Here is a 27212-nt window from a genome sequence, read left to right on the forward strand (position 1 = left end):
GGGGTTCCATGGATGGATGGATGGATGGGTAATTGCATGGATGGGTGGATAGGTGGATGCATGGATTGGTGGGTAGATGGATGGATAGGTGGATGGATGCATGGATGGTTGAAATTTTATATATGCAGTAACCTCCGTTCTGTTTACATAGGACTTTAATAGCTAACAAATTACTTTGCCAAACATTCTGCTGTAATTTCCTATACAGTCCTGCAAGGTAGAAATTTTTGTCTTTATTTAAAAGTTGAGGAAACTGAGTTTCTCTCAACAGTATGTTAGATAGCTTAGTTAACTGCAGACACTTTTATTTCTTACTTTTTTTTCTCTCTCTCAAATAGCTATTGGCAACATTCTTAAGTTGGAACTAGTGATGGGAGATTTCTTGTAAGCTTCCTATTTTTAAAAGGAATGACTAAAATACTACTGGAAAAAAAAAAGCACAATGTTTTCTTTTTTAAAAAAAAAAAAACCTCTATACCTATTTTAAAGAATTTTAGTGAAGAAAAAGTGATAAATGTAATTAAACACTTTTTGGCATTCAGATGATTAAAAGAGGTCCACTTTCCTTTGACATAGTGTGCTGATGACTTTCCTAAGTTCGCATGAGGCTATTTTCTTTGGGTAGGTCTTTCTTGGCCTCAGAACTTAAATCTTTGAGTTCAGTTGTTGATTTCTATTAGAGAAGATTTTGTTCAGTTTTTGCATCCATGTGCATATGTAATTGGCCTAAAATTTTAATGGCTCTTGCAAAGTAACTCGTTTTGACTGATAAAATGAAGTGAGTCCTCTATGAAGGAAACATTTATGTAACATAGGGACTGTTTGTTCTTTGAAAGATTTGATTGAAAAAATTGTATTGAATGAGGAGCCTTTAGGGAGTGATTCTCTATTTTCTGTGTTTGTTTCTCTCATGCACATTATTTTATTTTCTCTCTTATTGTGTCACTTTGAGAATTTTTATTTTTGTAAGGAAATCTCTCATCTCAGCATCGTTATTTGGTAATGTTAGGTCTGGCTAAGGACAACATTTCCCGTCATTTAAACATTGTTTCTGCATTGCTTGTTAGATTGTCATTTCCCTTCCCAGATTATTAAGGTACATTTTCTTTAATTTTTAATTTAGTCACTTGAGTATCAACTTTATTATTTTTTCAGAGATGCTTGAATTGGTTTTATTTATCCTCTTCCTTGTTTTTACTTCATCTTGGTTTTTCTATTCTTGCTTGGTCTAATTGTTCTCATTTTCCTGCTTCCTTTAGCTTTCCATTCTAAGTGGGGCACGGCCCTTTAATGTGTTTCACTTTTTATTTTTCGTGACTGCAATCAGAGCTGTGTGTTTTCTTTTCCATTACTTGTGATGCTTTTATTGTTCTAAAAATACATTCTGCTGTTGTGAATTGGTTTTTCTCTCCCACCCAAGCTTTACTTAAAAGGGAATTTTTACTGTCTAAATAATGGGACACTTCGATTCTGCTTTCATCATTGGTTTCTACCTTGACTTTGCCTCTCTCTAGGAATGAGATACATAGAGACTTGCCTTTTTTCCCCTCCATTTTCTCCTTTTACTTTTTCCTATTTACTTTTCCTTCATACTCAGAATGTAATCAATTTATGTGCAAGTTCATATCTATTTGAAGACAGAATTCATTCTCTTACCCCTACCATTTGGTGAACTACCACTGTTACTGTGTCGTGTAGCTTTATGATTCTTCTATTAATTTTTTGCATATTTGATCTAGCATATTCTGTTCATATTCTTCCTGAATTTTTATTAGTTTTTCATTTATGTATTTGATCCTGCGTTGGAACATAAAGATTTAGCATGGTTGTATTTGGTGTTGTGGTTGGTTAAGTGTCTTTATCACTATGTTCTCTCTCCTAATGCCTTTGAAACTGTATCAGCTTTTCCAAGACCATGTGAACATGGTGATACGGTAGAAAGGAACCAGACAGAGCATCAGGCACCTGAATTGTGATCCTGGTTTTCCTACTTTTGAGCAGGTCACCTCTCTGAGGCTCCTTCTGTGCAAATTGTGCCCGACATTACAGGGTTCCTGTGAGAGTCCATTGAAAAAGTGGGCATGAAAGTGCTGTGTGTGCATTGCAAAGAGTCACCAAGAAGGTATTGGCATGCAATCACAGCTCAGCTTCCAGAAGGTTCCCCTACAGCATCTGGTCTTGAGTGTGCCCTTGGAGGCAACGGTTGTTCCAGGCTACTCTTTAAAAGGCCATTATACATTTGTCTTGTAAGTTACTTTTGTACTTGTATTTCTCATTGATCTAATTTCTATGGTAATATCTCCTTTTTTTGTTTGTTTAAGTTATATTAGTAGCTAACCACTGCTAATTCTGATATTTGCGGCATTTTTAGCAGACACGCTTTTGTCTTCTCTCTCCCTTCCCTTGCTTCTGTTAGTATTCTCAGGTCCTTTTTGAAATTCTCCTTCTATACCGTAGAGTCCTCACAGGCTTTCCCTAATTTAATGACTGGCTTTTCTGTCCTTTTCCTCATCTTTTTGTTATATTTCTAATCTAATTATCTCAACAGGCATCCTTTTGGCTTTCAAGAATCTGTTTCTTTCTTTTCTTTTTGTAATCTGTGGGCCTCTGTCAATGGAATGTTCCAGGTTCCCAGGTCTTGACTTCTCCTGTCTTGACTTGACTCATTGCCATCTGTCTCAGTGCTGCCATAACCAAGTACCAAAAATTGGTTGGCTTAGAATAACACAAGTTTATTGTCTCAATTTCCGGGGCTGGAAGTGCAACATCAAGGTGTTGGCGGGCTGTGCTCCTCTCACGCCTTCAGGCAAGGACCCTCCCTTGCTTCTTGCTGGCTTCTGGTGCTGGCTGGTAACCCTTGGCATTCTTTGGCTTGTAGACCCCTCACTCCAGCTACATGCCATCTTCTCCCTGTGTCTTCACGTTGTTTTCCCTCTGCACGTGTCTGTCTCTGTCCAAATCTCCCCTTTTCATAAGGATGTCAGTCATATCGGATGAGGGCCCACCCTGATGACCTCATTTTTAACTTGATTACACTCTGCAAAGAGCCTATTTCCAATTTAAGCTCATATTCTGAGGTACTGGGGGTTAGGACTTCAACATATCTTTTGAGGGGGACACAGTTCCACCCATAACACCATTTTTGAGCCCCTTACTCCATTGCCCTTGGCCTGGGTCCACCCGCCATGGCCACCTTGCTTACACGTGCAGTTGGCCAGTCAAGGTCATCCTTCCATTTTAAATGTCCCCTCTCTCCTTGAGAGCCTGTCCCCACCAGAGTGCAGGGACTTGAGCAGTAGGTGTTGGAATCCCCACGTGGAGGGGGCAAGGACAGCGGGCATATTCCGTTTCGTTTGTTGTAGCCCGTGCATGCACAAGGAGGCTGGGACAGAGCTGCTGTCACCAATGTGCGGATCCTCTGTCCGGCTGAATCCCTGTCATGTAGGGCATCCTCTGATGGTCTGGATTCCTGGAGAACATTTGCAGGCTTGGAATTTACCCCCAACTTATTGGCATCCATCCACAGACCCCCTTCTGCCGCCATATTTCTTCCCTGCTACAATCATCGACATCACTCAGGTAACCTGAGATGCATCTTCAGATTCTGCAACTGGCTCTGCCACTCTGAGCATCTTTGTTTTTAGAGTTTCTTTTGGCTCCTTCTTCAGGCCTTTTAGTGACTCTGCTCTGTTTAGATTAGACCCGCTGCTTTTTCATCTTAACTGTCTAGATGCTCTGACTGCTCCTACACATACTAGAAGGTGGCTCTTGTCTTCCTGGCTGGTTCAACAAGGAGGAGGCACCCTCTGCCATCATCCCAGGAATCTTTGTTCAACAACCAAAAGAAAGGCTTGGGTTTTTTATGGGCCAAGGATTCATGAACACGTTTTATAATGTTCTATGTATTTCCCCTCACTTTCACATGTGTGTCTTGATTGAGTAGACTAATTCTGTTGACTGCTTTCATGCATCATGCCCTGCTGTCATTGAGCTCTCGTCTGTCCCCTCAAGGGACTTACAGTCTCCAGGCGGGAAGATTCTTACCCCGTTAACCATAGGTCACAGGAGCAATGAGTTGGGAGCACAGAGAGCAGAGGGATGAATTCTGCTTTGTGTACTCAGTAGAGACCTAGCGAGGAGGTACCATTGGAACTCCACTCTGGTGAGGCTGTTCTCCACCTAACAAGATCGCAGAGGTATGCACCCTGCCATCACAGCAGAGAATCCTTCTCTGTGTCTGTTCCAATCCTGATTGCCAGCCCACAGCTCTCAAGGTTAAAAGCCATGCTAAAAGCAACAGACTCCAGTCCTTCACTTAACAATTATTTTTCTTCAACCATTAAGGGTTGCACTAACATAAAAGCATAAGAGATGTCATTGGAGCCCGTGGCTCATTCACCGTGATATTTTATGTCCAGTGATTTCAAGAAGCATTGTGTAAAGGTGGATGATTGTCCTCCTGGACCACAAGCTGCATCACAAGACAGGGAGACCTTTCTTACACAGAAGCACCCCCAAACATCACTCTGCATTAAGAGCCAAATGCCCTTAAGTACATCCAGTCCTGCTTGAACTGGCCCTAGTCACTGCCACTGCCTCAGAAAACAAATTTCCTAAGTCAGCACACCGTGCCTTCTGGGAGAGCACTACTTTCTCCTCTTTGGCCTGAAATCTAAAGGGTGCATTCTTGAGGTCAAACACAAGCACATTCTCCATCTGTTTGCTCCAGAGTGGGTATGCCTCAACCACGGCACTGTTGAATTGGTGGGATCTCCGCGTGCAGCTGTCTTTGATTTTGTAGTCCAGTGTGCATGGAGTTAATTATACAATTGCTGGCCTCTCTCCCTCGAAACCTTGTTTATTGTGATCCCACCTGGACTAAACACAAATTAGTAATGAGGGCCTCAGGGCTTGCCTGGCTAGGTTTTGCTGTCAAGTGTCCTGCCACCTTCTTCACTGTGCATTCTTGCTCCTTCCTCTCTGCTGCTTTGTAAACATCTGAGCACCCTGTAATGTTTGTGCACCAAAAGGAAAAGAAGTTTTGTAAATGAAAGTTTTCAAACTAACCCAAGTCCAGGTAGAAATCTTACACTTTTTTTCAACTTCCGTCCAGCCCAGAAGTCTTCACAAGTGTGTCCACATTCTGAGTGTGTCATCATGTTTGCAGACTTCTGCTTTTACAACTTCTTCTGGGGCTTGCGTTGAACAAATGTCAACCCTACAGAAACTCTGGTGGGCATGAGACCTAGAAAGAGCTCCATTTTAGGAACTGGCAGCGTCTGCTTCCTCTTCTTCCTCATGTCTGGGGAATTCAGAGGCACACACAGCTGCTCACTTCTTATTGATGATTTCTTCTGATAAAACAATGCCCCAAAAGGAAGCACACGAGGTTTCCAAACAGGTGTTCTTTCTTGGCTTTGTGGTCAACATCATATGCTCATAGTCCATGAAGATCAAGAAACCCATGAGTCAGGGTGACCAGATCCACGTTCAGTACACTCACTCACACACACACACACATACTGCTCTTCTCTCTGAACCATAAACTCTCTGAGCGTTGCTTCTATCTGTAGCATCCACATCTCTAATCTGCCCCAGTGCCTGACAGAATGGCTTTGCCAGCAGTATTCAAGTAAATGCTGATGAATGTATGAACACAAGTTAAGCAAGATGGCGTCCCTGTTATATAAGTGGGGGTGGTAACACATGGACCCCAATTTAGGGTGAAGAAGGTGGTCCTTGCACCAGGGTTTGCAGGATTAGTAGGACTTAGACGGGAGCGAGGAGGGCCATGAGTTCCAGAAGAGAGAAGACAGAGCAGGGTTCAGAGGCAGGAGAGGGTTTCTTTCCCCTTCATCACAGTGGCAGGACAGAGTGTGAAGATAGAGGCCAGTCCAGCCTACAGAATCTTGGATCCTTGAGTGACCTCATGACACCCACCATCTGAAGGAAGCAAGCTCTCAGAAGTAAGCTTTTGCACAAGCTCTCTTAGCTCCAGGCCCACAAGCTTGTGTTTCCTACCAAATACTCCCATCACCATAACAACCCATATACCAGGGAGAGCATCTGCAGCTGCAGAGCAACCGGCAGCCGTTTGGCACATTGGCCAGCCAATTACTGACAGCGAGGCCATACCCCCTCAGGCCCCAGAGCCTTCCTATGAATTTCAGCATTGGGTCCACTTTCTGAGCCCTGTGATTCATTTATGAACAGGCAGCTTCTGGTTAATGGCAGTTTCCCCTTGGCCTTGAATCCTCTGCTCAAGGAGTGTGCCCAGCCCCCAATTTCTTCTACCTAGAACAAATTGTTAACCCCACAAGCCATCTGCCTGCAGGAATGCAGAGGGCAGGCAGAGGTCTTAGAGGAAACAGTGAGACATAAAGTTGGAAAGTGGTTGGGGCAGATTTTGGAGGCGTGGGGCTGCCCAGGGAAGGGGTTAAGATGTTCTGCTAAAGGCAGGGTAGGGGTGGGGGAAGGTGGAAGCGTTTTGAGCTGACCTGGATATTTTAGGATGCTCAGTCTGGTTAGAGGTGTGATGAATGGATCACAGGTCTCGGTGACTTGATTCTCTTCAGCGCACAGACATTCATTTAGTGTCTGCTGCATGCTAGGCATGCAGCCGAACTTCAGAGAAAGACAAGGCCCTGCACTGGAGGCGCACACAGTCTAGGTTGTGGACAGCCACATCACCTGCTGGGCAAAGGAGACGACCCTTGGGCTGAGTTAGTGCAGCACAAAATCAGTGGGCAGGTTCATATAAGGGGAGTTGAGCCGGACAGAGCCTGAGAAAGTACCCCTGTCCACCGAGACTTGCCTACGTCCTCCACAGAGTTAGTTAAGCAGCCACAGGGCTTGGGTCTCCTAAGGTCAAACCCTCGCTCCTTATGCAGTTCTAGGCTGCAGCTCCAGGCTCAGAGGACATGGAGGAGATTCAGGAGGGAAATGCCATTGTCAGGACAGCATCATCTAAGCTGATCCCCCAAGGAGGTCAGATTCGTTTGTACCGTATTTGATTCATGTCACAATAACAATCTGATTCATTTCTGTTGGTTTTTTTTTTATAGTCCTACAGAATTTTATTTATAAAACTTTCAATAGACACCTAAGATTTGTTGTTTAAAATCAAAGCCCAAACTAGCCTCCTTTTCGTCTTGCATTTGGCTGCAGTTTCAGTTCTGGCCCAATCCATTTGATATTGAATGACCAGAATGGCCACACAGGGCGAGTGGAAAGGGTCAGACTGCAATCTAGACCCTTTGGCTTTGTGTCTAGCTGTCCGGCCTTGGGCCCGGGGCCTGGGTGCGTCTCCAAGAACCCAGGAAGAGGAGGCAGCCAGGCTTTTGGAGGGCCTTTTTTGACTTGGCATTGCAAAGACTGGCAGGGCCACCTTCCTCTCAGCCCACTCCTAGGTTGGCTGTCATGCTTACCCCAAGGTCCCCCATGGGAGGCCACTGTCCTCACCACTGCAAGCCAGAAAGAATCCTGAGTCCAGAAGTGACCTGGGCATCATCTGGTCCAAAATGCTTATTTAACAGATTAAAACCAACAGTAACAAGGTGAAGAATGATACGATTATGAATTATGGAAAGATTAGGAAGACGCCTATGTGACTGGCTTTGGATTGGAGGCATCAGAAGGCACTCATGTTAAATACAGAGTGGTGTGGGATCAATGGGCCGAGAAGCAGTGACTCCCCAGGACCAGTGAGCATACCTAACCCCCAGATCTTGGTTTCTAAATGCCGTTTTCTGCTAAGGGGAGTCAGGGCTGATTCCAGGGCTGGGGCTTGGAAAGTACCAGAGGAGACTGGAACATCTTGTTTTGCCAGGAAGTAAGGAAGTGCCCCAGAGTGATAGGGATATGTCAGAGGAGCCCAGGAGCCCCCTTGATGAGACTCCCACTGGCCAAATTGGGGACTAGTTGAGCATCAAAAGAAATAATGATAATAATGAATTATAATACTTAGAATAAAACGGAATCCATGAGTCCATAGTGATACTTAAAAGGAGCAGATAGTGGGGGGCACCCTTCTGTATGGAAGAATGCCAGGGAACAAATATAGAAGGAATGGTAGTTTTAGAAAAGTCACCACTTTGCAACCACGAATGTACTAATTGAGTCAGGCCAAGATGCTGAAACTATTGGGTGAAATGATGTAGGAACACAAGATATTCACTAGGCTCAGGATATCACCCCACAGACTGCTTGTTAATCACAAAGAATAAAATGTACCTTAACAAAGGAGGGCTCTATCTGACAGACACCACCTTAACCAAGGGGTCAGACTTGGCATCACCATTCAAGGAGTAACCTGACGTCAGATGCCCTCTGGTGGGGTTCCATGGGTAAGACTCAACATTGTCTGAGATTTTTGCCAAAAATGCTTAACTTGAATCTAAACAATAGGAAACAATTGAGTAAATTCAGATTATGGGATATTCCACAAGACAACTGGAATGACGTGAAAAATTGCAATGCCAAAGTTGAAAAAGACATAAAAAAGCATGAGGACTCTTCTAGATTCAAAACAAGTAAAGAGACATGACGACTAAACACAATGTGTGATTCTTGATGGGATCCTGGATCAGGACACAGAATAGTTATAAAAGACATTTCTGGGATAATTGGGAATATTTGAACATGGACTGGATTTGATGATACTGTATTGATTTCATTTCTTGGAAATGATAAGTATATGGTTGTCATGTAGGAAAAAATTCTTGTTCTTCAGAGATACATGCTGAAGTATTTAGGGGTGCGGTGCCAAGATTGCTTGCAAAAGATTCAGCAAAAAATGAAAAGTGTGGGGCCAGCCCCATGGCCTAGTGGTTAAGTTCACCATGTTCTGCTTTGGCAGCCTGGGTTCAGCTCCCGGGCACAGACCTACACCACTTGATGTTGGCCATGATATGGCAGCAACCCACATACAAAATAGAGGAAGACTGACATAGATGTTAGCTCAGGGCAAATCTTCCTTAGCAAAAAAAAAAAAAAAAAAAAGAAAAGTATGTCTGGAGAGAGAAAGGAGAGAAAGCAAATGTGGCAACATATTAGCAAGTGGTAAATCTAGGTGAGGGATAGATGAATGAGTATTCTAGTCCACCTTTTCTGTGGTTCTGAAATTTTTCAAAACAAAAAATCGTGAGAGGAAACATTAAGGATAATAAAAACAGGCCCACAGCAGTAGAGTGACTTGTCTAAAAAAAAGATCAACTGAGACTAAAACTTCATTCTCTTGTCCCCAAATCCAGTATGCTATCTCCCATCCCTCTTCATCCAGGTGAATGGAGAGAGAGACAGACAGACAGAGACAGAGTCCCTCATCCCCTTGGTTCAAGGACGAGAGCTCTAAGAGAGTGTTGTAGACCCAGCCTTTCCAATCCTGGCTACTTAGCCAAGGAAGACAAAGACAAGACACACATCGCCATCTATTGGCCAGATAAGGAGGTCTGTCTGCCGCTGCCAATTTTGAAAGCAAACAGCCCATGTTATTGGTGTCTTTCCCACTGTCCGCCTGGTTGTAGCATTTTCCCACTTGCGAAGCACTCAGTTTTGTTTCTCTAATTTTCTGATACGGATTTCCAACTGCTTTGGAGAAACAGGCCAAAAAGCCAATTTCTTCCTCCCAGAAACCTAATTGAGCCCCAAATTCTTTGATAATCAAGAAGAAAGAGAAAAGCCTGTTCATGTATATTTAACTAGGTCTCTTTACCACGCGACACCAGCGAACCAAACCACCAGGCTTTCTGACTCCCACCTGTGGAAATAAACAAAGGCCAATCAAATGAGAAAAGCATAGGCGATTTATTCAGAGCTTGAGGTAGCAAGAGAGTCGGCCATCGGCACTTGCGTTTTGGCAGAGACTCAAAGGCAGACAGAGCAGTGGGAGAGCTTCACAGGGGAAAAAAGGGAAGGCTTCAGGTGTGCCCTGATGGAGGCTGCTGATGGGGAAGCTGCAGGCAGCCAACTAGAGGTGCGGTGTCCCACGTGATTGGTTGGGGTGCATATTTGGCTTCCTCTGGGTTGGTCTAAGTTGGAAGTGGGGACAAAGCCTAGGGAAGCTGTCAGTTATTAATCAAGTCCTGGCCATTCGGGGCCCATGGTTACAGAAGTTATTCTTGAGCTTCCTGGATTGTTATTAGAGATAGCCATCTGCCCTCCTATAAGTTTGCCTTCCTGGGCTATTTTTTTTTTGTTTGTTTTTATTGAGATTATGATAGTTTACAACCTTGTGAAATTTCAGTTGTAAATTACTATTTGTCAGTCATATTATAGGTACATCTCTTCACCCTTTCACCCTTTCACCCTTTGTGCCCACTCCCCAGCCCCCTTTCCCCTGGTAGCCACTAATCTGTTCTCTTTGTCCATATGTTTAATTTACATGTGTGGGTGGAGCCATACAGAGGTTGTCTTTCTCTATCTGGCTTATTTCATGTAACATAATACCCTCAAGGTCTACCCATGTTGTTGTGAATGGGATGATTTTATCCTTTTTTAGGGCTGAGTAGTATTCCATTGTATATATATACCATGTCTTCTTTATCCAGTCATCAGTTGATGGGCACTTAGGTGGTTTCCATATCTTGGCTATTGTGAATAATGCTGCAATGAACATAGGGGTGCATGGGGCTTTTTGAATTGCTGATCTCAAGTTCTTTGCATAGATACCTAGTAGTGGGATGGCTGGGTCATATGGTATTTCTATTTTTAATTTTTTGAGAAATCTCCATACTGTTTTCCATAGTGGCTGCACCAGTTTGCATTCCCACCAGCAGTGCATGAGGGTTCCTTTTTCTCCACATCCTCTCCATTTGTTATTTTTTGTTTTGATTATTTTAGCCATTCTAACAGGTGTAAGGTGATATCTTAGTGTAGTTTTGATTTGCATTTCCCTGATGATTAGTGATGATGAGCATCTTTTCATGTGCCTATTGGCCATCTGTATATCTTCTTTGGAGAAATGTCTGTTCATGTCTCTTGCCCGTTTTTTGATCTGGTTGTTTTATTTTTTTGTCATTGAGCTGTGTGAGTTCCTTATGTATTGTGGAGATTAACTCTTTGTTGGATATATGATTTGCAAATATTTTTTCCCAGTTGGTGGATTGTTTTTTTGTTTCAATCTTGTTTTCCCTTGCCTTGAAGAAGCTCTTTAGTCTGATGAAGTCCCATTTGTTTATTCTTTCTACTGTTTCCCTTTTTGGAGAAGACATGGTGTCCAAAAAGATCCTTTTAAGACTGATGTCAAAGAGTGTACTGCCTATATTTTCTCCTAGAAGTCTTATGGTTTCAGGTCTTACCTTTAAGTCTCTGATCCATTTTGAGTTTATTTTTGTGAATGGTGTAAAAGAATGGTCGATTTTCATTCTTCTTCATGTGGCTGTCCAGTTTTAGCAGCACCATGTGTTAAAGAGACTTTCTTCTCTTCATCGTATGCCCTCAGCTCTTCCTGGGCTGTTATTACAGATAAGGGGCTTGGTTTCCTGGGCAGGTTGCTGCAGGTTTTGGGTCGTAGTTCTCTTTTCACATACGGCCTGGCCATGGTCTGTTTGCATACTCATCTCTCACTTTGGAGGCAGCCTGTCCACAAGCACCCAGTGTAGAGCCTGGCATGGTGCAGGCAGCTGCAGGCGGCAGCAGCTCCATCACAGGGAATAGAGCCCTGAAGGGAGGTCAGAAGACCCAGGTTTGGGTCTCAGCCTTCTCCAGTCTGGGGAGGCGCCTCCAAGTTTGCATGGCCTCCTCTGTACAGAGCAGGGGCCGTTCCTGCTGCACTTCCTGCCTGGCTGTGATCTGCCCTGTAAAAGGTGACACTGAACCCACGTGCTCCCTCTAGAGGCTGGAGAGTGAGTAGCTGGAGCCATGTAGAGATGACCTGAGAGATGCAGGTCCAGATGGGAATAGGTCCCTCCTCAGTGCCGGCCACGGGAGGGACGTGGTCCCAGCATCTTGGGACCCCAGCTAAGATGAGCAGACACACTCCCGCTTGAATGAGTCACTGTTTTATTCCAAGTCGACACTGGCCCTGTGCTCACCGCCACATGTGCTCTTCCCTTTCTCCAACACCCAGCCTCTTCGTGTGAAATGGTCCCACCTCAAGTTGCCCTGGGTGGATCTAGACTGGCTCATAGACATCTCCTGCCAGATCACGGAGCTGGACCTTTCTGCCAACTGCCTGGCTTCCCTCCCCTCGGTCATCCCCTGGGGACTCATCAACCTCCGGAAGCTGAACCTCTCAGACAACCACCTGGGGGAACTGCCCAGTGTGCAGTCATCAGATGAGATCATCTGTTCCAGGTGGGCTCCCACCCCGCGCAGGCCCCCCGAGGGAGAACAGGCTCTGTGCCCTGGCTGCCACCACGGTCCTCCTCCTGCATGTGTTCCCTAATTGTAGTTAGTCGTTTTCACAACAAATTTGCAGTTAAAATGGGAGAAGGAAGTTCTTCCTGCCCCTGTGCAAGCACTTGGGAACAAGGTCTCCGCTTCCTTTCCAGGTGAACACAGAGAGGTCCAGAGGGGTGGTTTGTCTGGCCCATATTTACACTGCTCACTGGCAGCCACGTGCACCCGCTTGCCTGAGATGCCCAGTCTTGTGGACGCAGACAGGAAAAAGAGGAGGGGGCCTGAAAACTTCTGGGCTGGCGGAGGCCGTGGGGCCCAGAGGCAGCAGCTCTTATCCCGCCTCCCAGGAAAGTGGGAAGGTCCTCAGAGAAAGAGTTAACCCTGCAGGGCTCTGGCAGCAGGTGGGCGTGTAGGCAGCTCCTGTCTCCTGCTTTGGGAGCCTGGAAGAGGTCTGAGCCTTCCCCCTGAGGCCTCACGGCAAGGGGAAGGACCTTACCTTCCCTGACGTGTTGATGATACATACTTGCAAAGCTTGTTCCCTAAAGGATTTGAGCTGATTTCAAAAGCTAAAGCTCTAGGTGAAGTAAGAAAGAACATTAGAAAGAGCTTAAGGTCAGCAGGAACCGTGGGGAAGCCCACAGACAAAAAATTAAAGACCAGGTGCCGTCCAAGTGGAGGTCCTTAACCAGGGCCATCGAGGGTCTGAAAAGTTAAAAGCCCCGCTCTGTGGTCTTCCAGCAGCTCTCAGGGCACCTGCTCATTTCGCTGTCACATACATGAGAAAGGTTCACATCCCTACCAGTCAGTGAGACCAGGGTCAGCCCGAGAGAGATTTGACTTACTTTGTCTACACAGGACATGGTAACAGTTAATGCAATGATTAAAAATCATATTACTGCATTTTCAATGTACCCTCTTTAGCCTTGTGCAAGGAGGAGGAGAGAAATACGTTTACAGAGAGCTATGTTACAATGGTGCTTCACCTCTTTCTTCTGATGCCTTGACTGCCTTCTCCCCCAACCACAGGCTGCTAGAAGTTGACATTTCCAGCAACAAGCTGTCCCATCTCCCGCCAGGATTCTTGCACCTCTCAAAACTTCAAAAACTGACAGCGTCAAAAAATTATTTAGAAAAATTGTTTGAAGAAGAAAGTGGTATGTTTTATCATCAGTGACCTGACTTCATTTGTCATTTTTTTCTTAATAGGATATTTTTACCAATTCATACCTTTCTTTTTCCCCAGCCACTAACTGGATTGGTTTGCGGAAGCTACAGGAACTCGATATTTCTGACAATAAATTGACAGAACTCCCTGCGCTTTTCCTTCATTCTTTCAAATCACTCAATTGTCTGAATGTCTCTAGAAACAACCTGAAGGTGTTTCCAGAAGCCTGGGCCTGCCCTTTGGTTAGTATGGGAATCATGAAAGGTGCAGTCACTCTGCTTCCCCCTTCAGCTCCCCGAACTCTTCGGGTGCTGTCTCGCTTCCTCCCCTAGGCGGCCACACTGGGCAGCAGGATTGTTGTTCCCATGTGATAGGCGAGCAGTGTCACTCACCAACCAGCAGCTGACTGTCTCGGGCGGGTCACTCACCTGAAAGCCAGCCCACTGGCTCTGGGCTTGAGATTCATACCCTTAATACCCACAGAACTGTCCACAGTTAACGCACAGGATGAGTTCTGCCCAAAAGTAGGGGTTCGGTTCCCTTAGGACAGCTATAAAATAAGAATAAAGAAAAGAAGAAGAAATGCCCTGCATCCATAGCACTGCTAATTAAACGCTGGTTTTGTTTCTTGGGAAGTTTGCTTGTTAAAACTAAGGGAACAGCATGAAGAATATTTGTGTTTTAGTGCTGTTTGTTTTAAACCAGAAAATTCTCCATCACTAGCATTAACATTTCTAGTTTAAACATATGTTTGTGGGAAACTAGCTCTTCTCGAGAGCACAGTCCTGAACTGTCCCATTATTTCCAAGAACAATGGGCCAGACACTCTGGAAGGAAGGGAAAGGACTATGAGCCGCCTGTCTCCCCCAGGAAACCATTCCTGTCCCTTCCTGGGAGCAGGGACAGGAAAATGGGCCAATGACAGTTTGTAACCTCTCAACTAATTGAATCATATTTATTCGAGGTTTATTGTAATGGTCTGATTTTTAACATCAAATTCAGAAGCAGTCTTTTTCATAGGCACCACTGCATTTAAAAAACTAATTCATATCTCATTCTCTTTCTTGTCAAACTCCTAGAAATGTTGTAAAGCATCCAAAAACGCCCTGGAATCTCTGCCAGACAAAATGGCCATCTTTTGGAAAAATCATCTTAAGGATGTCGATTTCTCAGAAAACGAACTCAAAGAAGTTCCCCTGGGGCTTTTTCAGCTCGACGTGAGTCTAATGGCCCTTTATTTGTCGTTTTCAGCTTTTGTGAGAAAATCACTCCATATTGCAGTGAAGTCTGTGTGCTTCTCCTGAGCTTCTGAGACAAAAGGAAAAAAAAAGGTTGAAAGAAAAGTTTAACTGTCAAAAATATACCTGGTTATGAGCAGAGGTTGAGAGAAAACGTGCAAAATGAGAACAGCTATGCAAGGGCAGTGGGATCATGGGTTTTTATCCTCCAGGACTTTCTTTAATGTTGACGATTGTAAGCCCAGCCCCCAGCCCCTCTACCTGACCTTGCCTGGCTCTGTCCCTTCTCGGCTCCTGGGTGGGCCCCCCAGGTGGCCGGTGCATGAGGAAGAGGGAGCACTGACGTGCGGGCCCTTCGTGTGCCTGCCTCCCTCCCCAGAGGTGGCAGAACTGGAATTCCTGGGGGTTAGAAGCTTCTTTGGACGTGAATTCAGGAAAGTGCCTTTTTCCAGAGCCTTGTGTCCCCGCCCACCCTCCCTACCCCACAGCATGGGGCTGCTTTCTCACTGCAGGTTATGTCTGTTTTCCCCCACTCAAATTCAACCCTCTCAAGGCAGAGCATGGCTCATTCCTCACTTGGCGCCCAGGCCAGCCCCAGAGCCAGGCCTGATGTGTGTTTGCTGAAGCCACAGGGCGGCCCCTGGTTGAGCATACAGACCTCCGCCCCCAGTGCTGTCCTGCCGGCCACCTGGCCCCATGGGCTCTGCTCCAAGGCCCAGTGCACGGCCCCCCACGTCCAGGGATCCCTAAAAGGCAGCGAAGGCCCTTCAACATGCATGTGCTCAGGAAGGAGGGCCGTCAAGTCACAGGTACTGGGGCAAACAGAGGCAAAGAAAGGACCTCTGGGTGTGTCCATTGCAGGGGGATGCTAGTGCGTAAGAAGACCAGTCACTATTATCCACAGGGGCACCCCTGGCCAGAAGTTCACATCCACCGCCCAACCTCTGTTCTTGAGGAAGAGCCCCTGCACAGGTCCCCTGTTCTGAGTCTGTTTCCTCTTATTTCACACCAACAGCTAGCTGACTCGGTTTCCAGTTCCCACGGCAGCCAGAAGCAGCAAATCAAGAGGGAAAGAGCCCTGTACAGGACCTGACCACTCAGCCCTGTGGGAATTCATGTTCCTCTTCCAGATGGGGGTCAGGGAGGGCCTCCACTACCCCACTGCTGGTCCTGGGCCTGGCATGGGCAGGGCTCTAATAAGACATTCAGTGGATGGGCTGGCCACAGGAGCTGCCCCTGATTCTGATGGTGGGAGCTGGCCTGGACCCCTTCCACAAGGGGGAAGACAAAAGTGTGCAGAGTAAGGAGTGCAGGGGAGGAAGACATTTCCTCTACCCGCTGTGGGTTCTTCTGGCCAGAGAACGAATTAAATTCACATGAGACAGAATAACAGGAGAAAATTAAACAAAGCTTTATAACATGTATACATGGGACAGGCTCAGGCAACCTGAGCAACTTGCCAAAATGGCTGAAGCCCCCACCTTAAATATCATCCTCAGCTAAAGACAAAGGAGGAGGTTGGTGGCGGTTGGGGGGGGGGGAGTCAGTTACAGGAGATTACCACACAAGTACAGTAAACAAGATGCAGATTTAAGTCCTTGCCTTTGGCATTGATTAAGAGTGTCTAGAGATAAAGTCATTCCCCTTCACAAAGGGTAAGTAAACTCTGCTTTTCAGAGTTTCTTTCCTGTCTGCAGTTTATTAAAAGTAACCAGACCCAAAAAATCCTCATGCCAAAGAGACATCTCTTGGGGTGGCCAATTCCCCTCCCCCACAGGGGATTAAAGTGGGGTGACCTGCTGGCCCCCCTGAGCCACCCCCATTGTGGATGGAATAGTTGGTGTCCCTGGGGATGACGTCAGGAAAGAGTTATAATCTGCCCCCTATGCTCTCATTAAAGTAAAACGTGTAACAAGTCCAAGGGCAGAGCCTTTCCCCTCGGTGATGGGTTTGCCTGCAGGGCCTGCGTGAGGTTGGTGGACATAGAGGGCAGGGGCCAGGCTGTCAACGAGAGCACCGCAAGCACAACAGTGGCCCGGGGCACCAGGCCAGCAGAGGGAGCAGGACTGGGGAGGTCACCCTCGGTGTCACTGCTGCCACCCTGCCCTGTCTGGGGCATCACCTGGGCCAGCCCAAGGCAGCATCATGCTGTGCCCCCACCCGTGGTGACATCAAGGCCTCCAGGACCTTCAGAGTCAGTTGCTGTTCCCAAGACAGACCCACAGATAATCATCATTCTTAAGAAGCCTTCACACTGAGAAGTACTGGGACTCCTTTCCTTCTGGAATAATTGCCTCCCACTGATCCGGAGGCAACGCCCTCCTGTAAATTGTCCCGTCTGCTCTGTTTGGTATAACTTCCTGAGTTCTCAGACACTCCTGGACTCTCCATGAAGGTGACTGGGCTGTACTCATTGGGCTGCCCTGTCAGGGACCTGACCTTGCTCTTCAGTTCTCCTCACCTTTGGGATTTGACAGCATCTTTTCCTCTCTCTGTCTGTCCCAGACCCTCATGTTCTTGAGGTTACAGGGAAACCAGCTGGTGGCACTGCCACCTCAAGAGAAGTGGACCTGCAGACAACTCAAAACACTGGATCTCTCCAGAAACCTGTTCGGCAAGTAAGTAGGGGTCTCCATCCCTGGCAGCTTCTGAAATGTGTGTGGCTACAGTCGGGTAGATGCTTGGGGTGGCATCTCTGTTAGCTAGTTAGGGCTGCTGTGACAAAATGCCACGCGTTGTTTGAGGGGCTGAAACAACAGACATTTATTTCCTCACAGTTCTGGAGACTGGAAATCCGAGGTCAAGGTACCGGCAGGGTTGGCTTCTCCTGAGGCCTCTCTCCTTGGCACATAGATGGCTTAGATGGCCGCCTTCTCCCTGGGTCCTCACGTGGTCGTCCCTCTGTGTGTGTCTGTGTCCTAATCTCCTCTTCCTATAGGGACATCAGTCAGATTGGATTACGGTCCATTCACATGACCTCATTTTACCTTAATCACCTCTGTAAAGACCCATCTCCAAATGCAGTCACATTCTGAGGTCCTGGGGGTCAGGACTTCAACATATGAGTTTCAAGGAGGAGAGGCAGAATTCAGCCCATAACAGTATCCTCCCATTTCTAATTTTTTTTCTAAAGATTTTATTTTTCCTTTTTCTCCCAAAGCCCCCCGGCACATAGTTATGTATTTTTAGTTGTGGGTCCTTCTAGTTGTGGTACATGGGATGCCACCTCAGCATGGCCTGATGAGTGGTGCCATGTCCACACAGGATTCGAGCTAGTGAAACCCAGGGCCATTGAAGCGGAGGTGCGAGCCCAACCACTCGCCATGGGGCCGGCCCCATCATTTCTAATTTTTAAAGGCTCCTAGAGAATCTCCTCACTTCAGCCTAACCTCTCATTCTGTTCAAAAGTTTTTGCCGATCACTAACCGATACCTAGATAGAATAAAAAGTGTGCCCCCAAGGTCTTCTAATAAGAGGTGAAAATCTCGGGACAAGCCCAGCTGACCCTCGGGGCCCAGGAGACCAGCCTTCCTGGTTCACTTGCTGAAGGCCACTTCTGCAGTGTCTCAGCAGAACTCACACCCCAAAGAGAAGTCCCCTGTGTGCAGCATAAACTGGAGCAGCCACTGGAATGGGCCTTCCTGCCAGGCACAGAAACGCTCACACCTGCCTGAAATGGAAAAGCTCCAGAATGGAAACCACCAGTCATGCCAGCGTTAGATCACCCTCTGTGGATGTTTGTCCCCCAAAAGACTCCTGAGCACAGCTGGTGCAATTAGCGGGCAGGGGCTATTGAGGCTTACACATCAGCTGCGGGGAGCCCAAACACCCTGCTGATGGAATTTTCTCCCGAGTCTCTACATGCTTTGGCATTATATAGTCATAGCCAAAATAATAATGTTTTTGTTGTGCTTTCCTCAAATTTTGACGTTTTTTGCCCCTACAGAAATGAAGACGGACTTAAAACAAAGCGGATTTCCTTTTTCACCACCAGAGGCCGCCAGCGTTCAGGGACTGAGCCAGGTGTGTGTCAGAGCTGGGAGTCAAGACAGCTGGGCAGGCTGCTCCCTGCTCCACCAGGAGGGGGTCGCCCTTCTATGGGGCTTTCCCCTGCAATGCCCTGTGGGAGTGCCAGACGTGGTCACGTTTGACTGAAAAGGCTGGAAGTGAACTGTGCCCATTGCTCGTGTCACACGTGTGGCCTGCAAGTATCCTGAAACCCCCTTTCCTGTCTGCAGTCCAGAGACTAGTAGCTGCTGTGTGGGGATGGCCTGCTGCATGCGAGCACTGCCCTAGACACATTAAATATGTTCGAGTCTTTCTTTAAGCCTTACAACATGAGCTATAGATTGTGGTTTCCCATTTTGCGGATGAGGAAACCAAGGCTCCCGGAGTATCTTACTCGGCTTGAGCTTCCGTAACAAAGTGCCACAGCCTGTGTGGCTTAAACAGCAGAAACATTACCTCACAGTTCTGGATGCTGGAAGCCTAGATCAGGGTGCCAGCATGGTTAGGTCCTGGTGAGAGCCCTCCTGCTGGCTTGCAGATGGCTGCCTTCTTGCTGTGTCTCACATAGCAGAGAGAGAGAGCAAGCTCTCTGGTGTCTCTTCTTATATGGGCACTAATATCATGGGAGTTCCATCTCGTGACCTCATCCAACCCTAATCACCTCCCAAAAACCCTGTCTCCTAATGCCATCACATTGGGGGTTAGGGCTTCAATATATGGAATTGGGGAGACACAATTCAGTCTGTAGCAGAGGGGTTGACTCATGTCACATGGCGGCTTGGTGGCAGAGCCAGGTTTCGTGCTAGCCCTGTGGGACTCCAGCACCGGAGCCAGGGGGACAGCACTGTGAAGTCTTTACTGCCACGCTACAGCATCTCGTGAAGTCCACACGGGAGCACAGCCACCCCCAGTCCCACAGGCCGTCCTGGCTAGGCTGAGATCCCAGAGGGGCTTGGGGTCTGTCCCCAAACTCATCAGAAACAGAACTTTCTAGAATATTTGTACTGGTCACACAACAAGGACACTTCAGCAGAGACTGTTTCTAGGAAAACAAGTTCTTCTCGTTGGTTGTCTTCTGTGAGGTACCAGGAGGAGGTGCGGACCTGTCCTTCACAAACAACCAGCCCTACTTTTTAACCTGAAAGCTAAGCCTTCTAAAGCCAGCCACGCTCACAGAAATACCCCTCAGGATGCTGCCCCATAGAACAGGAACCAATATTTAGGTCATTTTAAACGTAATACAACTTTCTTCCTCAGCCTAATAGATCTAAGTTGGCAAGTGCCCTTTAAGTACAGAGCATGTGAGGTGGGCTTAAGAAATGCCACAGGGGCCAAGACACCTTTGCAAGAGGTGAACCAAATGGTCTGTCCACCTGTTGCCCTTTTTGATGAACTGATGTGCGTGTGTATACATATGATATGCACGTCAGTCATGTATGACTGTATGTACATATGACTGAAAAAGGACTACAACATCAGTGGAACAGGTAAGCATCCAGACACAGACCTAAGTAAATACGAGAGCTTAATATGTGACCAAGGAGGCGTTTCAGTGTAGTGGGAAAGATTGTTTTACTGTTTCAGTAAACGGTGCTGGTGTAGTGCTCGGCCGGCTGGAAGGGAAAATCATGATGCTGGATGCTACCTTACAGCAATCACAAAAATGTCCACAGGGGTAGCAGCTTTCAGTGTAAAAGAAAAAGAAAACATTTAAAAGAATGTATGTATAATTTGGGGTTGGGGAACACCTTTAAAAACTAGGTGGGAAATCCAGAACTCATTTAAAAAAGGCCAAAATCTTGGACTTCGTAAAAATTGAAAAGCTTTTGTTCAGTGAAAGGCCTCATAAACAAAGTCATAATGCAAACAGACTGAGAAGAAATATTGGCAACACAAATGGTTGCAACATACATTGGCTTAAGTCCTTAATATACAAAGACTGCTTACAAATTGATTTGAAAAAGACAACCCAATAGGCAAAAAATGGACAATGAATATAAACAGTTCACAGAAAAGGAAGTGCAGATGGCCCAGCAACAAATGAAAAGGCCCTGCACCACACTAATAGGGAAATATGATTAGGAATTTCATCACTGATCCTTTTTAAAACTTTGGACTTAGGACTTAGGACTTTGGAAATTGAATCTGGACATAGGGATTTCACTTAGAAGGAAGGAGAAACAAACACCTTCTTCTCATTAATGCCAAAATGGGATGATGGGCATGAAAAGCCTTGCGGGTATGGATCTCAGTCCTGCTTCCATCGCTGTGGGTTGAGCCTCATATGTTTGGGTTGACCAGAAACGTGTCCCCAGTTTAGAAATGCAGACCATGCAGAAGTGCACGAGGAGGTGGGCCCAACCCCCAGTGGGGCCAGCTACTCCCCCAGGAAGCCACCAGAGTACAAGGACAAAGGCACATAACGAAAAGCGCATAGGAACATGTACTGATGTTCTGGAAAACTATTTTGCTGGTGGCCTGCAGGAGCGTGTCTGGGGAGCTAGGTGAGGAAGCCACACCTCTTGGGAGTTTCCCTGGCAGAAATGGATCATGGCCTTGGCATATGACAAAGGCCTCTTGATTTTTTAAATTTTGTCTAGAAAGTTGAGGCTCACACCCTGGTGAAAAGAAGGAGGCCCATTGCAAACCCTTTTCCTCAGTAGGATTATTCTCTCGGGGGGCCATTGACCCTTGGGTAAGGAATTGTCTATAAAAGATAATTTGTTTGCAGACGAATAGTAAAATTCCAAGTAGATTTATGTACGTTCAAGTAGTCATATTTGTGCAGTGGCCTCATCCAAAAATAATTTGGATGGCCATTTTTACGGTAAAATTTAGACCAGCAGAGTCATAAATAACTTATGAATAAATAACTGCAGTTCGTAAATACCTCGAGCTGCGCTCTCCCCACTCCGGTTTCCATAGTTTCCACCTGGGCCAGGGGGCCTCTGACAGGTGTTGCCTCCATCTGCAGTACAAGCTCCTATTCCATCTGTCTGCTGCTTAAAGAGGCTTCATAAACACCAAGGTGAAACTTTAAAATTGGAAAGTACGGAGGCCGGGTGCTCGGAATGTGGCCTCTGGGAAGAAAGTGAGCCTTTCTAATGACTGACGTTCTTTTAATGTGAATTAGGGCAAGCTAAAGTTGATCCTTCTTTTTCATTGAAAACAAAAGCAGCCTTTTTGGACATTTCCTTATGGAACAGGGTCTAGGACAAAGCCATCTTTAGAGTCTGCTGTGCCTCTATTTCCCTGGGGGCACTGCCTTGAGTCCCGTTCACATTGCGGCTGGCTGGGCAGATTTTCCAGGCGCCCATTTCGGCATTCTGTTATCGTCTCTCCCAGAACATTCTCTGAGGCCAGGTTACCCCATCACCATTGATGCCGCAGCGACATGTATGGAGAAAAGCCAGCGCTAAGGGGGAAGTTGTGATCAAGGACAGCGGAACACCGATTGAGCCCAACAAAAGCGTCCGCTTCTCTATCTTGCGTACCTGGCAGAGAACCGAGGGAGAGGGCTGTCAGCCAGTTGTTTTATCTGAATGCTCCGGGCTGCAAGGGACCGTTGGGGCTGCGCTGTCCTGCCCTCTCTCCCCGCCTTAGGAGGGAGGATAAGGCCCTCAGAGGTTCTGCTGAAACCCAAACCTCCGATTCCCATCAGGGTGTGTTTCCAAGCTCTCCGCCGCATTCTTTCTCAACACACACTCCGGTGCCCGTGGAAACAGCAGATTTGACGTGATTTTCATGGTAATCTCGTAATTAGCCTAATTAATGAAGCCACTTAAATACTAGACAGTTGGCTTGTTTTTCAGAGAGTGCCATCTTAGGAAGTATGAAAACTGAGCCCATATAATTATGTTTTAGTTAACGAGCCTCTTTTAATTGAAGAAGTAACACATGTACATGGTAAACAACACTTTTGAACAGTACCAGAAAGCACGGAATGAGTCTCCCATCTCCTAGTAATTCCCCTCCCCAGAGACAACTGTGGAATTTCATGTGTCTCTGGTAACAATTATGTTTGTGTCTAACATACATGTGTGCCATATACATATATATGTGCACACATGCCTATAACCGCATGTAACATATATATGCATATGGGCATGTGTGAGATGTGTACACATGTCTATAACATCATATAACATGCACACATGTTTGTGCATATATGTGCACACTCACCTATAACATCATATAACATGCACACGTTTGTGCATGTGATATGTGTACACACACCTGTAACATTGTATAACATGTACATGCGTTTGTGTGTAACGTGTACACACACCTGTAACACCATATAACACACACGTGCATTTGTGCATGTGATATGTGTATGCCTATAACACCATATAACATGTACATGCACTTGCACATATGTGGTGTGTGTACACATACGTATAACATCATGCAACATACTTACAAGCATTTATGTGTTGCAATGTGTGTACAAATGCCTGTAACATCATATGCCACATTACATGCATTGTGTATGTGTGCACATGCATACGACATCATGCGACATATTTGCATATACCTGTGGTGTGTGTACACACCTGTATATAACATACATAAATGGAGTGTGTGTTTGCTCACATCTGCACACGTTTTGTGGTATACAAATTAAGCCTCTAGATACCTATTCCACACCTTGCTTTTTCGATTCACCAGTAGCTCTTGAGTATCACTTCATGCCCGCACATGTAGACCTGCCCCGTGCTTTATAATAGTCGTATATTATCCCGTTACACATTGAACCAACCACCTGTGGGTGGCTGTCTTCTATCTTTGCCATTACAGTGTGCCACTGAGTGTCCTTGTTCTCACGTCTGCCACACGTGCAATGATGTATGTAGGACATCCTAGAACTAGAGTCCCTAGGTCGATAAGATGAGCATCTCGTTCTGACAGACTTGCCAGAGGTGGCACCATTTTATACACCCACCTGGCCTCCACGCCATGCTAGTCCAGAAATATTTTCAAATGTACCGCCTGTTTTGCCATTTCTTTGCAGCATGCGTGCTAGAATTTCCAGCCTTCCTAAGTGAGTCTTTGGAAGTCCTTTGTCTGAACGACAATCACCTGGACATAGTCCCGCCCTCAGTTTGCCTACTGAAGAGCTTATCAGAACTCTACTTGGGGAAGTAAGTATACAGCCGCACTGGCCCTCTAGCCCTTCTTGCCCAGGGAGGCAGAATGTCCTCCTGTAAACCGTCTGAGGGTGCAGAAGCCAGGGAGAAAGAAGCCATCTATTTACCAAGAAGCAGCAGTGGGATTTTTAGAACCAGGCTTAGTCAAGGAGGTGGGGTGGGTGGAGTCGTGGAGGATGGGTAATGAGGCAGTGATGTGCACTTTGCCGCTATGCTCAGTCACAGTGAGAACTGCTCCATCATTCATCCTTTCATTTATTGAGTACCTACAGCCAGGCACTGGCGGGGGCGGAGGGGTTCAGACAGTGTGAAAAACTTGGTGAAGATATAAGGTAATTCAGGTCACATTGGCTTTTCAAGAAGAGGTAGTAATAATCTTTATGGTAGTGTAATGAATAGAAGAGACAGGAAAGTTGGGGGAGGGGACCCAGTTCTAAGCCATGGGGATGTGCAAAAGACAGAGCTGCCATTTGTACCACTGACTTTCCAGGGAGAAAGGCTTTGGAATTAGTATTTAAATGGAACACTCGAAACCAGGGCCCAAGACATCGGGCATGGGGTGCAGGTTGTCGGTGGCCCCTGCAGGCCCCAGAGGCTGACCTGTGTGTGTGGTGTGTGTTCTCCTGTGGTATGTCTGTGCCCTCAGCAATCCTGGCCTCCGGGAGCTCCCTCCCGAGCTGGGGCAGCTGGGCAACCTGTGGCAGTTGGACGTTGAAGACCTGAACATCAGCAACGTGCCTGCAGAGATCAGAAAAGAAGGTAGGTTTCCTCGGCATCACCCTCTTGGAAAGACAGCTCAAGCCCAGTTGTTAAGGACCTGGGATGGAAATACCTGGGGGACCCGTGGAGCCCAGCTCTGGTCTCCGTGTTTGTGAAGATGCTGTATAATGATCCAGAAAGCAGTAGTGGCTGAGGGCCATTGTATTGCGATTGACCATGTGATAAAACTATGACCCTGCAGACGGCAAGGGTGTTGTCTTTAGGTCCTTGACTTTTAGACTTCAGTTTTGGGGTGATTGGTATATCGCTTTCCCTTTATCAGACCCAATAGTCCTCTCAACTCACCCCATTAAAACACATAGAAATGTTCCTTCAAGACACTATTTTGTTTCCCAGAGATGTGAGCATATTCCTACCTATAGGTCAGTGGCAGCATCTACTTTTCCCTTCTGTGATTCTGCATAGGCCCCAAAGCAATGTTGTCTTACCTGCGTGCCCAGCTGCGGAGAGCGGAGAAGTGCAAGCTGATGAAGATGATCATTGTGGGTCCTCCGCGCCAGGGCAAGTCCACCCTCCTGGAGATCTTGCAGACGGGGAGGGCCCCCCAGGTGGTGCACGGCGAGGCCACCATCAGGACCACCAAGTGGGAGCTCCAGAGGCCAGCTGGCTCGAGAGCCAAGGTCAAGGATGGTCGGCGTGCTCAGTCGCCATGGGTGGGAGGGAACTTCCCTGGGCCCCTTCTCTCTTCTCTCCACAGCCCAAGATTTTCTCAGCCCGGTGTCTGAGACCCAGGATATTTACAGGGGCCACTGCGTGCTGTTTCAAACCAGCTCCTGCCAAGGGCAGTGAATAATTTCTTAACATGACCTTATAGTTTTTCTGTTATAGCTAAGTTGAGGCTCTGAGACAGTGATTCTTAACTCTGGCTGTCTGTTAGATTTCTTTGATGAGCTTTTAAAGACAGCAGTGGCTCCAAAGATTGCGATTCAAGTCGTCTGGTGTAGGGCCGCTCCCCAGGCCTACAAACGAACTACTACCATCGGCAGTGAGACACACCATCACCTGCTCCGAATGGGGAGGCTGAGAAAGCACCCCTGGAGTGAGGGCACTGTGCTCCCTGACACCTGCTTTCACCCCAAGCTCTGAAAAGTCTAGTTTTTAAGCCCAATTTAAAATGAATCTTTCAATGAACCTGTTAATCATCCTGTTTTCCATTCAGTATGCGACAAATGAAAATGAAAATGGCCTTGCACTTGAGTCAGAGAAAGGAATCTGTGGGATACTGTTGGGACGGAACACAGCACAGGGCCGTTAGCTATTTCTCCCAGAGCGGGGAACGAACACACGCTGATAATGCTTCCCTTACGTGTGGCCGTATTCATGGTTACACAGAGCCACGCAGGGATCCAGCTGCAAGGAGGCTGTGGAAAACCAAGGGGCCTTGAGGCCAGAGGCTGCGTGATTGTCCTCACGGCCCCCGGCCCCGTGCCAGCTACAGACAGGTTTTGCGGAGTCTTTCACACAAAATCACTTTCCAAGTCAGAGAGATGTAAGTCAAGTCCTTAGGCATTTAAACCGAGTCTATATTTTAACAGGGACTCAGAAACTGGTCCTCTGAAGAACAAAGTCCGCCTGTTAGGGCCAGAACAGTCAAATAATCAATACTAGCCACCCCCCAACACCCCAGGAGTGAACCCAGCTAACTCACGTCTGAAGGTTTTCTCAAGTAACCACAGTCCCTGGATTCCCTCCTGCTTTTTTAAGCAATTATTCATTGTCACTTTCTTCCTTCTGTTCTTTAGCAAATGGTTGTCAGAAGCCTGAGGGGTGAATTATTATTTCCATTTTTGCTGTCCTTCAGCACCCCCCCCTTCTGCCATCATTAAAGTTTCCCCCTCCTTTCGTGGGAGGACAACCACCTGAGCTTTCCAACGCCGAGCCCGTAACTCTCTCTGTGGCTGGGCCCTCAGCCAGTTTAGAACAGCTGTCTGTTATCATCTCTGTACAAAAGCAGGCCAGACTGCAGCATCGTGGAAACGAGTCTTTGCTACAGAGAACTGCAGGCTTAGCTGCTCGGGCCAGACTCTGACCTCATAGAACGATAGAGAAACCACCGTTTAGACAGCCTTTCCCGGCAGCCCAACAGCTAATCTTTTGTTTGATTTCCCCGTCAGGGCAGTTTCCCATCATCCTTGGTGGGCGCCGCCCTCTGACCTACACGAGTTCGGAGGCCCGTCTCCTTGGCCTTGCCCTCGCACAGATGGAGGTTAAGCCTTGGTGCGAGCGCTGACGTCAGCACCAGGGCTTCCTCCAGCAGGATGGCTCCTGACCATCTGAAGCCGAGGCGGAGGCAGGACAATGCCCTCCAATGTTCCACAGACACAGAGAGACACAAATGACCCCACCCTCGGGAACCGGCGTCCAGGGCCTGGTCCCCTGCTCTGTTAGCAGGAGAGGGAAGGCCCCAGAAGCCCACCTCTGTGTCTCTGGGCCCCTTCCCTCGCTTAGATTACTGATTCCTGACACCAACGGCAGGGCAGGCAAAGCTTTCCCACTGTCGTGTCTTTCTCAGGCCCCCAAGTGCAGTGTTCA

The 27212-nt window shown here is 46.9% G+C and overlaps 1 protein-coding gene across 2 annotated transcripts in view; it reads left to right on the forward strand.

Annotated features, from left to right (window-relative positions):
• Positions 1 to 27212, forward strand: part of LRRK1 (leucine rich repeat kinase 1) — a 119526-nt gene that overhangs the window by 59759 nt on the left and 32555 nt on the right. For both annotated transcript variants that reach the window (XM_044762940.2, XM_070496453.1), the window contains 9 exons: positions 12068 to 12294; positions 13366 to 13493; positions 13583 to 13746; positions 14584 to 14721; positions 17248 to 17360; positions 18689 to 18765; positions 23765 to 23894; positions 24547 to 24659; positions 25086 to 25300. In XM_044762940.2, the coding sequence (XP_044618875.2) occupies positions 12068 to 12294; positions 13366 to 13493; positions 13583 to 13746; positions 14584 to 14721; positions 17248 to 17360; positions 18689 to 18765; positions 23765 to 23894; positions 24547 to 24659; positions 25086 to 25300 (1305 nt within the window). The remainder of the gene's footprint in view (positions 1 to 12067; positions 12295 to 13365; positions 13494 to 13582; positions 13747 to 14583; positions 14722 to 17247; positions 17361 to 18688; positions 18766 to 23764; positions 23895 to 24546; positions 24660 to 25085; positions 25301 to 27212) is intronic.

Source organism: Equus asinus, chromosome 2 (assembly GCF_041296235.1).
Source record: "Equus asinus isolate D_3611 breed Donkey chromosome 2, EquAss-T2T_v2, whole genome shotgun sequence".
In the NCBI taxonomy this organism is placed as follows: Eukaryota; Metazoa; Chordata; class Mammalia; order Perissodactyla; family Equidae; genus Equus; species Equus asinus.